At 38.7% G+C, this 11,730-nt stretch overlaps 2 protein-coding genes across 2 annotated transcripts; both read left to right on the top strand.

Moving 5' to 3' along the window:
• Positions 1 to 502: 502 nt before the first annotated feature.
• Positions 503 to 7,048, top strand: LOC101849288. Its single transcript, XM_005098655.3, has 8 exons — positions 503 to 934; positions 2,244 to 2,353; positions 2,981 to 3,122; positions 3,819 to 3,884; positions 4,449 to 4,511; positions 4,818 to 5,047; positions 5,965 to 6,966; positions 7,031 to 7,048. Exons 1-8 carry the CDS (start codon positions 826 to 828, stop codon positions 7,046 to 7,048), a joined length of 1,740 nt encoding a protein of 579 aa, XP_005098712.2. The 5' UTR covers positions 503 to 825.
• A 74-nt stretch (positions 7,049 to 7,122) lies between these two features.
• On the top strand, positions 7,123 to 8,179 carry LOC118477708. Its single transcript, XM_035969854.1, has one exon. It carries the CDS (start codon positions 7,137 to 7,139, stop codon positions 7,824 to 7,826), a length of 690 nt encoding a protein of 229 aa, XP_035825747.1. The 5' UTR covers positions 7,123 to 7,136; the 3' UTR covers positions 7,827 to 8,179.
• Positions 8,180 to 11,730: the final 3,551 nt, after the last annotated feature.

Here is an 11,730-nt window from a genome sequence, read left to right on the forward strand (position 1 = left end):
TAAACAAATTAACTAACTTTGCACGCTTCTTCTAGATCTACAAGTTAGTACAACTAGATCTAGACTCTTATTTTTATACCGCGCGAAGCGACGAAGACCAAAAGCTGTTTTTAGATCCAGACATCAGCTGAAAAATGCGTGCTTACAGCGCAGCTGCGATGACTTTTGACCCCTGCTCGATCTAGATTTCCTGGTCGAGAAAATTTTTTTCGGTCAATTTCATCGGTTAACCGAACAATTTTGCATTTAACCGATCATTACTCGACCAAGATTTTTCGCTTACTCGCACACCACTACCATTCGGAGGATTTGACCTTTTCACTTGACCAAAGTGTGCCAAAATGGTAGCCTAGATTTTGCCCCTCCATGAAGGAAAAATCTGGCCCTCATTCAAACTTTTGGGGTTGAGCAAAATTTTGCGTATCATGCTTTGTTCTTACAATATCATTATGATATATATATATATATATATATATATATATATATACTTACACACTGTGGATATATGGGGCATTTTTCTATATTTGAGTTTGTTGAGGGGCAGGATTTTTTTGTGGGGCATATATAATGCCCCATAATTTGAGCTATGCCAAAACGTTTATTGGGATGCCTAATTGCCCTGTACAAATTTTCTCACAACAGTGTCTGACATCGAAATTTATACAAAATCGCCACTGTGATCCCCAAAACCTGGTTATTGTGGTCTTCAAGATATTTTTAGTATTTTAGGGGGAGGTAACTATCATCTTCTTTTTAGCCTACCCCGACTTCCTGTTTCCGCTTTCGTTTTCTGAACCGGTTACTTTGTTTACACTGGGAAGCAAAATGGCTTCATATGGAAGAAAGATGTTGGAAGCAGCGTTGTCGAAGAATGCTCAACCAGAGTCAAGCAGGCCTTACTCCACTCGCTCTGTGAGACCTCCTACTGCTAAAGGTTAGTAGATAATAAATGCTGTTGTCCTAGAAGTAGAATCAGAATCTAGATCTAGTGTTGAGATCTAGATCTAGTGTTGTGACTGAAGAATGTCACTCACCGATGATTTATATATCTAGATCTAGATCTAGATCTATAATAGATGAATCAGACCTAGAATCTAGATCTAGATCTAGATCTAGAATCTAATACTCAAGATCCTCTTTTCAGCTAGATCTAGATCTAGATCTAGATCTAGATATCTAGCTAATCAGCTAATGCTAATGATTAGTAGATCTAGATCTAGATCTAGATATCTAGAATCAAGAGTCTAGATATCTAATCTAGTCTCTAGATCTAGATTTAGAGACAATAGATTATAGAGATTCATCTAGAATCTAGACTCTAGATCTAAATCTAGTCTGATAGACTCTACTTCTAAATTCTACTAAGTCTAGATAACTAAAGTCTCTGTCCCCCTAACCATTGCTGGCCTGAGATTTCCCCACGGCCATCTGCCTTTTGAAAAAGTAAATCTAATGTTGGGTAATCTCAGGGCTGTCATTGTGACGTCCATTGAAAGCAGGGACCAAAACGGTAAATCTAGATCTAGTAGTAAAAGAGTGTCGAAAAAGTGTGCTGTAAGATGTAGGACTGATACGTTTCTCAAAAATATCTAGATCTACAATGTTTTTATGAGAAGCAGGTTTCTGACTCCAGAGTTCATGTGATAGATCTAGATTATATATATATAGGCTTAATGAAGAAATGTTGATACATTTTTCCAATAATTTCACGAGGAAGAGACAAAGCAAATACACCATTATCCCATCTAAAGAAGCCTTTTCACTTATTCCAAAGTTTTCTCAGTTCCCATGGGATTTGGATTGAGCGGCGACGACTGTATATATTATATGTCATTTTGGCTAGACTAGAACCAATCCAAATCCAAACTCTTACCTAGATAATCGGACAGAGCGATTAACCATAAAAGTTCAGCCAGTGTGATGAACCCGCCCTATAATACATCCCATCCGCATGATAAGCCCCTAAATAGTTGACCTCTATGTTAAAAAAAAAAAAACTTGGTGTGAATATTACAGCCTCAGTCGGTCTGAACTTTCAACCCTAATTACTTGAAAGAAGGCTGTTTGACATAGTACCTATACATGCTTTTAAAGGTAAGCCTTAATCTTTACAATTTAATGTTTATTATTCAGCTTTTTAAAAATTGCAGTTCTAAGATAAACAAGATTCTTAGGTAGAGACCACTGTTAAATATCATCGGTAAATTGTAATTTTTCCCCCTCTATTCATGTCAACATTTCAGTTGATTGTCAGGATAAGGTAAAAGAGTGGCTACATTTATCATTCTGCTGTCCAGAAGAGGGAGTTCTGGAAGAGATGGACTGTGGGTCCTCAAGCCATTCTGAGTATGAGGTATGTGTACTTTCTTTTTTTAAATATTGAAATATCCTTCTTTTACATGAAATGTGAGAACAATGAAAAGATGTTTGATTATATTTGATCATCTGATTATTTTATTTGTTTTGGTGTTTGATATATGTGAAGTGTTCTCACTGGGAGCACACCGAGAACCCTTCCCCCGTCACGGTATGCTGACACAAGGTATACCAGTCTGAGCACTGTCCTCATAAATTATATGGACATCGCACGGACAGCTACTTTACCGATTATTTAAACGTTGTGGTTTGAATCAAATCCATGATCCCCTTTCCCAGGATGGATTTCTTCCCTATTAGACCACTGGGACCGTTTTATTTCAAAAATTACACTCACACAAAAGAGCACAGGTAACAGAATTCTGTGCCCTCACAGTGGCATCAACTCCCCTCCTCCCCCTCCCCCCAATTTCATTCAGAGTTATGTTCAAAAGGGTTTGGGTTTGTCACAATATTTCATTTAACAAACAAAAATAGTGGAATTGCCCCAAAGAATGAATCACAATCTTTGTTAGACATAATTGTTGGTATCTCCAAATTGATGCTCTTTGACTTTACTTCCAATTTTTGAAGTTTCTGTTTACACTTGTCTTTGATTTGACAGCCATTCACTTCAGGCTCAGAATCAGAATCTGGAGAAGCGTTCCCAGCATCAGAAAAAGCTATCCCAGAAGAAGAAGATGTCCCAGAATCTGTAGTGTCACAGGAACAGAGTGAAATATTTCCAATGCTCCAAGGTATAAGAGGTGAGAGACAAGTTGTTTCTGTATGGATGGCTAGTACAAGTACACTCTGTGGTATATTTTTTCAAAAGTCTAAATTGCTAATGCAATTTCGAAACATATGGATATTTTTATGAGTTTCTAATTAAAATGTCCCCACTTCACCAAAAAAAAATTATCGGTAGTTAAGTTAAAATGCTAAATGAAAAGCAAGCACCTGAATATCTTAAGCATGAAACACATTCATGCAGCAGCGAGAACAAAAAAATCAGTAAGAAAGACAGCTAATGCAACAAATAATCAATAGAACACTGTTAAAATTAATTAGATCCCTAAATTTAAATGTGACACTTTCAAGATTTCAAGACGTCTACCATGACACTTAGTAATTAGTGTACAAGCACGATACAGTGCTCTGCTCCAGTATTTGGCTGCAATAGGCACACTGATCTGTACTTGCCCAAAGTCAGTCTCTAACCAGGTTGACTTTATTCGAGTTGATAGCCAGGTAAATGAGTTAAAACAAACTAAAAAACACGACTCTCTGATTGGATCGTTGTCATTGTAGACGTACATATGTTCAGTTATCATAGCAGAATTTTGATTCATTGGTGAATTGTTACAAAATTGGTCTCATCATTATTAGTATTATTTGATTAAAACATACCTTGTTCTCCTTTGAGAAAACAAAAAAAATAAAAGTCCAATTTATTTTTTCAGATCTTCCTTCTGTTGGCCCTGATCGACAACAAAGTGATGATGTCGAACCATTGGAATGTCCTCCAGGTAAGATGTCCGGAAATATGGTGAACCTAACAACTACACTTCATTTACTTCCCACTTCAGGACGTTTTAAGAAAAGGCGGTATAACCAACCATGTTGATTTTTTTATAACAGTGTATTGCTTAACACAAATGTTCAGTCAGAAGAATTAACATTTTGCTTTGATTAATACGTCTTAGTTCCAACAAGCTATGACTGGATGTAGGATTGTGGATTTGAATAAAAGTGAACATGTGTCAAAACCACACAGCAAGATATGACCATTGAAATGTGACTACCATACCTCCGTGTGCAGCACGGGAACGGAACAGAGATTGTCATCAAAGTTTCAACCAACCATTTAAATATAATGGGTAATCGGAGAGAGAAGCTATCATCATGCTTGCTTGAATGAGAAAATTACTAAAGGAGCTTTTAATAATATTGTTCTTGCCTCGTTGTCTGTCGTGTTATTTTATTTGTTATATCTGAAACATGAGACGAAAAGTAGACATTTTGATTTCACTATGAAACTGTTAGTAAAAGTGATTGTTTACTTCATATATTTTTTCTCTTTCAATTGACAGAAAATGACGCTCTTGAAGTAACGGCCCCATCTCAAAGCCAGCTTCGGAAAGCTTTCGCAAAAGGTAATGTATTTCTCATCAGTTTGGAGTGTGGGCTTTTTTTCTTCTAATTGTTTGTTTATTTTGCATTATGGTTTTCAACTTCCATGTCATTGATTGTCTCTACATTTTACTGGCATGTCTAACGTGTCAGGGAACTATGAATTTCTAAATTTCCATGTTGTTACTCTATGGCAATAACCTTTGTACACTTTTATGACGTCCAGATTAAAAAACAAAAATGGCAAACTTGAGTTTCTGTGTGTCACGTCAAACCTTGTACATTCAGCTTATTATGACATTTTCTGTCATTCCCTTTTTTTGTTTCAGTAAAAATCGCTGGGGATCCTAAATCCGGGAGTAAAAGAAACTATCGCAAGCCAGACTATTGTGTCTTTTGCAAGGGGATGTATGTCTCAAAGATATCTGCCCATTACCTGTCTGTCCATTCCAAGGAGGCTAAGGTGAAAGACATTGTGTCATTGCCTATAGGCTCGAAAGAAAGGAAACGGCTCATGATCCTCCTACAAAATGCAGGAAATCACGAACATAACTGCGAGGTAAGGAATTTTTGTTGTTGTAGGGCCCTAATTCTTTCAAAATCAACAATTTTTGGTCAGCAATAACTGAGTTTTGTCAATTTATTTTCATGATAGGTATTTACTGAAGTTTTCTCTCATCCTTATTGTTCTAAAATCTATTTTCTTTGTAAGAACATGATCAAGTGCATATTTTTACCAAATTTGTGGCTCCCATCTTCAGGTAAGTTAATTTGTTATCATAAGTATGAGATTGTGCATTGCTACGTTAGGTCAAGTCAGAGAATAAAGAGATTGTCCCAAAGTTATTAAAGTTAAAACCTTGATACTTCATCTGGTCTTATTTGGTTGTTCAACGTTAAGCTGGTGTTTTATTTGTAAAATTATCTATTTGTGTGGGTGTGTGTGTGTGTGTGTGTGTGTGTGTGCGTTCGTACATGTCTGCCTGCGTGCGTGCGTGCATGCGAGCGTGCCTGCATGGGTGCGGTGTGTGTGTGTGTGAGTTTGTGTGTAGATCTGCTGAAAACATCGAAATTCTAACCAGTACCATTGAATTCTTTCAAGCTTACCAATACTGACTCACGAAGCTCTAAAATACAGTTAGAATGTCCACCTTTCCAGCAGTAAATCCATTCCCATCTCCACAGGCACATGTCAAAATGAAGTCAAAGAGTCTAAATAGAGTACAAAAATGCGCATAAACTGACGAATTAATTTGTTTAACAGTTAAAACAGTTTCTGCAGAACTGATCGCAGAAATTACTTTTACAGAAGTTCCTTTGTGGTTGCAGTGAGACATGTGCGGCGTGCCATCATTTTTTCCCCATGTCGTGAATTTGTGGGATGTTGCAGACAGGTGTTAAAATGAATGTTTCCTCAACTGCACAAAAAATATTTTTGTTATTGACTGAGGTTTCAATATGCTCCTTCTTCTCCAGGTTTTGAGGAATGGTTGTGGGGAAATCACGGTAAGCAGGCGACCCACCACCCAAGAAACTTCCAGGCCTGAATTGTATCTCCCTTGCACAGAGTGCAAGGCATGGGTTTTTGAAAAAAGCCTCAGCCTACATTCCAAAACATGTCCTGCTGGAAAGAACTCTGACAAAAATTTCCTGAGAAACAGCAGGATGCTGCTGTCACCTTTCCTTCAGCTGGATTCTGATGAGGGTGAAATTGAAGACATCATCTCCAAAATGAAAGAAACCAGCAAAAACCCAGGACTTCGTCAGATCTGCATGCATGATGTACTCATCCGCGAATTCTGCAGAGGGCTTGTCCACAAATTAGGACCTTTGGAGGAGCAGCGTCGTAAAGACAAAGACAACATCAGAACGAAAGTGAGGGCTGTAGGTAGACTTGTTGTAAGACTGAATGAAAAATCAAATCAGGATTTGGACTTGTCAGCTTTCCTCAAACCAACACATTTCCGGCTGATAGTAGAAACAGTGAGAGACATGGGCCTGGAGTCACCCAATCTGTCACTCACGTTGGGTCATTACATCAAACAAATTGTACAACTTAAGCAGAGTCTGGCCCTTCAGGGTGAAGACGACGAGGCCAGGAAGGATGCAGACAACTTCAGCCTCCTAATCGGTGCTCATTGGAACAATTATGTGTCCGCTGTAGCATTGAGGCGAATGACACTGAACAAGGCAGTGGAGTTGCCAAAGACAACTGACATGGTCAGTTTGAAGAATTTCCTCGATCAAGAGATCAAGAAGAGTCTGAGCCTGGCAAAATTGTCTCCTCAGGAATGGACTGATACTGCAGAGGTTGTCATGGTGCGGATTTTGCTCTTTAACAAAAGACGTGTATCTGAAGTGGAGCAGTTGAAAGTGTCAGACATTCGCCAAATTCAAACTGACTCTGACAATGAAGAAATGTTGGCACAAATGGGAATCACGGAGAGGACACTAGCCAAGAGAATGAGTGTAGTTGAAGTTCGTGGCAAGAGCACAAGAGGACTTAGAAAAGTGTTTGTAGTTCTTTCTGATGAGATGCTAGAGGCTTGCAAGCATTTAATCCAGACGAGGATGTATGCAGGAATCGATCCATCCGTTGATTACCTGTTCGCCCGACCTTCTGGTTCACCGTGGATGGTTGTAGTGCCATGCGGAATGTGACAGAGAAGTGTCCTGGACTGGAGTGTCCAAAGCTGATCAGGACAAGGCTACTCCGAAAGTACTTGGCCACAACAATCCAGTTGTTGGATATGACAGGTGACGAGCTTAAGATGGTGGCTGATCATATGGGACACTCAGTGGCCGTTCACACTGATGTCTACAGACTTCAGTCTTCACTGCTGGAGAAAACTAAAGTTGCTAGAGCACTCATTGCCCTTGAAAATGGAAATCTAACAAAATTTGCAGGGAGAAACCTAGCATCTATGCCAGTGGAAGAGCTTCCTCTCCCAACAGCAGACCGAGAAGATGAGGAGGAGGATGATCTTGAGCCTTTGAACGTTGCAGAGGAATCTGGCTCGGAGCACACGGGAGAAGATGCTGGCCAACCTGGTGCTGCAGTAGAGACTCTGGAGGATGTTGGGACTGTGGATGATAGACTGTCTATGTCGGAAAAAACTAAGAAACCTAAAGGAAGGAAAAGATGGTCACTTGAGGAAGAAACAAGTCTCTGCACTCAGTTCAAGGAGAACATTGTCACCAAAACAAATCCGTCTGGAATGCAAATCAGACAGGCTCAGGAGAAGTGTCCATTCCTGAAGGAGCGGTCTGTCGCTGTTATTAAAACCAAAATCAACAATATTATTCTTGGCAAATGTAAACTGTCAGTGTCTGGGTAGAAACTGAACCTTATTTCAATATCCTTTTTTCATGTAGTATGTGAGACATTACTTGAAGTATTTGCCGATAAGCGCTATTATTTTTCTTGTAATTGTAATTTGACTTTCAAATGACCTTGCTTTCTATATAAGCCTATAAATTTGAATGCTTGGTCAGGGCTGGGATTATACATAGGCCGTGCTGACATCTGCCATGGTACCATCTGATTGTCATGAACCCCATTTCCACTTTCTTTGCCATTTTATGAATAACAGAAGCTTTCAGATATTGCCTACTTACTTGCAGTGATGGATGAACCCAACATTTGTCTTCTTCTTCTTCTTCTTCTTCTTCTTTTTCTTCTTCTTCCTCCTCCTCCTCCTCTTCTTCTTCTTCTTCTTCTTCTTTTTCTTCTTCTTCTTCTTCTTTTTCTTCTTCATTCTTACAGTCCGACAAGGATGCCCGTTGTTCAGATTCTTCTTCTTCTTCTTCTTCTTCTTTTTCTTCTTCTTCTTCTTCTTCTTCTTCTTCTTCTTCTTCTTGTTCCAAATCAGCAACCTTTTTTGCTAGTTCGTCTGCTAATTCATTTCCAAATAGCACGCAGTGGCCTGGTATCCACTGTAATACCACTTGGCTGGTAGTTGTACAGAGTTCCAAATCAGCAACCTTTTTTGCTAGTTCGTCTGCTAATTCATTTCCAAATAGCATGCAGTGGCCTGGTATCCACTGTAATACCACTTGGCTGGTAGTTGTACAGAGTGTCAAGAGGGATCTTGCCAGTGAGTTCAGGTCTGTCTTTGAGATTTTGCAGGGACTGAAGTGCATACTTTGCACCTGTCAGAGGGTTTTTCCATTTGACCTTACAATATAATATAGATGACACCGCCATCTCTTCGCACTACATCTTTAGCTGAACCATCTGAGGAGTATTTGCCAGTGGGAATGCACGTTTCAAGGGTTTTTCCATTTGACCTTACAATATAATATAGATGACACCGCCATCTCTTCGCACTACATCTTTAGCTGAACCATCAGTGTATACTTTTGTCCATGTGTCACTTGGTTAATTAAGTTAGGTAGTTTGGAGCAATTGTGTGGTACTGTCATGCATTGTGCTTTTCTTTGTCAGTTGCTTTGAATCTTTCCCATCAATTTGGCATCTTATTGTGGGAAAGTGTTCATGTCTCCGTGGAGAACATGCTATGATTGTTTCTATACAATGGTCTGGTCTTAGATCTGGGATTTCAAGAGAGGTGTCCAGAGATTTTGCCACCTTGGAGAAGTTTGTTGATTTTAATCGTGTTCTTTTTTGCCTTTTGGTCATGTCATGCTTTGGATGTTCAAACACATTGCAAAACTTTGCAGATTGAGTGAGCACTTTTATGTCCTTGGAGTCGTCTAGGGAGTGAAGCTTGGTTAGAGTTTCCATGCCCTGGACATTTGTGACAAAACATCTGCATGTAATCATTCATAGGACACAAGAGTGTACACATTCAATTTTTAGTTAATTACCCTTGCACAATTTTGATTCATATCGGTGATTTCTTATAGACTTTTTATTTTGTGACAAAGTTTCAACCTGTAAAATCTTGAAAAAATCACTGTCCTCTTTTGCAGCTAAGTCGATGTGGAAATGGCAATATCATGCTTTGCAGGGATGACACTAAAAGACCCATGGAAATGGACTCATGTATAGGCTGATTTGTTTCTTAATCAACTATCTGATATAAATATACATGTGCTCGACTGTATTTCCCAAGCAGTAAATGTGACCCTCATTTTTGGGGTATGCCTTCAGAAAAATATTTTGAATATTCAGATTTCTTTTTAAGATTCATATTGTTTGAAAGTAAACAATTGCAATTGCAGATGAAACTCGTATTCTTTTTTGTCTTTTGTCAATTAGTATTATATTCTTTCTACTTTGTCTTGGGTTGAAACTATGAAACTACCAAATAAACACAAATTCAAATATTTCAATGTTGACATACTTTTCTTGGTCAAATGTATGTAGCAAATGTGCTTGCCAGGCGGGATTCCCTGGGAGCACACCCTGTAAATCAGAATTAGCCACTGTATACTGATACCATGTCAGCAATCCTATCTGTTCCCTTATTGTGGGCATATCACTGTTCAGCTGCTCGGTTGCCAATTTGTTAAAGATATTCCACACACATACTGCATACGCCAGTAATGTCAGGCAACCTGAACACGGTCTTTAAAATCGAAACTCCCCAAATTCTGCATGTGTGGACATTTTATATGCTATGCACTTAAAATGAAAAATAAATGATGTCCTCACGTACATATTTGGGGAGAGATATGGATCGATGTGTGTGGTACTGAAATGACACTGAGGTCTAGCACAGTAGCTAGTCCAGTTTGGACTTAACTCCACCCTTCTGGACATTAAGTACTCTATGTATCAGAGGCGGAGCACTCGGTCCCCTTGTAGGGCACCAGAATGTTAAGAATGTCTCCGAAAGACCACCTGGAATAAACGTTAAAGTGGCGTCCCACAAGCCTCTTGCTGACAATGAGAAAAAAGTTTGTGAGTCGCTCAGCCACCTTACCGGCTGGCTAGTCCAGTGTGGAGTTTCTAACTTTCAACAAATCTATCCAATTTTAGGCAGAATATGAGCTCTGAAAGAATTTTCTTGACCATCAATAACCATAGAAGTAAAGTACAGTACATGTAATGAATCCAAATTTACAAATTAATTTAATAGTAATGTTTTACGTTCTTGGAGAAGATTAGCTGCCTAACAGGCTAACACCAACACCAGGGTCAGATGACGGGCATACAAGGCTTTGTTTTCTGACAGTTATGGGTGGAAGTGGAAGACAACATTTGCAAGCTGATCATTTAAACTGTTGAAAGGAATCGAACAAGGTCACCAATGTGTGAAAATATGCGAAAATATGCGAAAATATGCACATTTGAACTTCACTAATGAAAAACCCTGCCCAAGAACCCGCTACTTCTTTCCGTTCCCGAGGAGCGGGTTCTTGGCCAGCATGTAGAAATAATTAATGAAAACATTCTTACCTTAGGCCTAAATAACGTCACTGGCAGAACATATTTAGGCTACTCCTAAGGCTAGCTCACTTCTTCGTAGAGTGTGAAGTTACTAAGAAGGAGGCTGATAAGGATGAATATTAATTCAAAAATAATTTTAAAATTAATAAACTATTGTGCTATTTGTAAACCCATATACATCGGTACATGTGTGTTTGGTTTGACTGGGGACTGGCTAACCAATTTCCGAGGCATCATAACAGTTTATGAGGTAGGCCTATTGGGTTATATATACATTAAAAACACAGAAAGCATAATAAAGCATGTTTTTTCCGTAGAAAAGTATAATATACTAAATTACGAGAAAAACAACATTGTGAGGCATATGAAATGTCTTTGTGAGATACTATTGTGGGGCATATATAAAAGTTGTGGGGTATATATAAGTGTATACTAAACTACGAGAAAAACAACATTGTGAGGCATATGAAATGCCTTTCTGAGATACTATTGTGGGGCATATAAAAGTTGTGGGGTATATATAAGTGTATATATATTATGCCCCACAACACATTCTCTCATTGTGCCTCACAACCATGTCTCACAAAGAAGACCCCACAATTCCAGGAATGTCTGTATATATATATATATATATATATATATATATATAATCTATCTATCTATCTATCTATCTATCTATCTATCTATCTATCTATCTATCTATCTATCTATCTATCTATCTATCTATCTATCTATCTATCTATCTATCTATCCCCCCTCTCTCTCTCTCTCTCTCTCTCTCTCTCTCTCTCTCTCTCTCTCTGTGTCTGTCTCTCTCTCTGTCTGTCTGTCTGTCTCTCTCTCTCTCTCTCTCTCTCTCTCTCTCTCTCTCTCTCTCTCTCTCT

Source organism: Aplysia californica, unplaced genomic scaffold (genome assembly GCF_000002075.1).
Source record: "Aplysia californica isolate F4 #8 unplaced genomic scaffold, AplCal3.0 scaffold00189, whole genome shotgun sequence".
NCBI lineage: Eukaryota > Metazoa > Mollusca > Gastropoda > Aplysiida > Aplysiidae > Aplysia > Aplysia californica.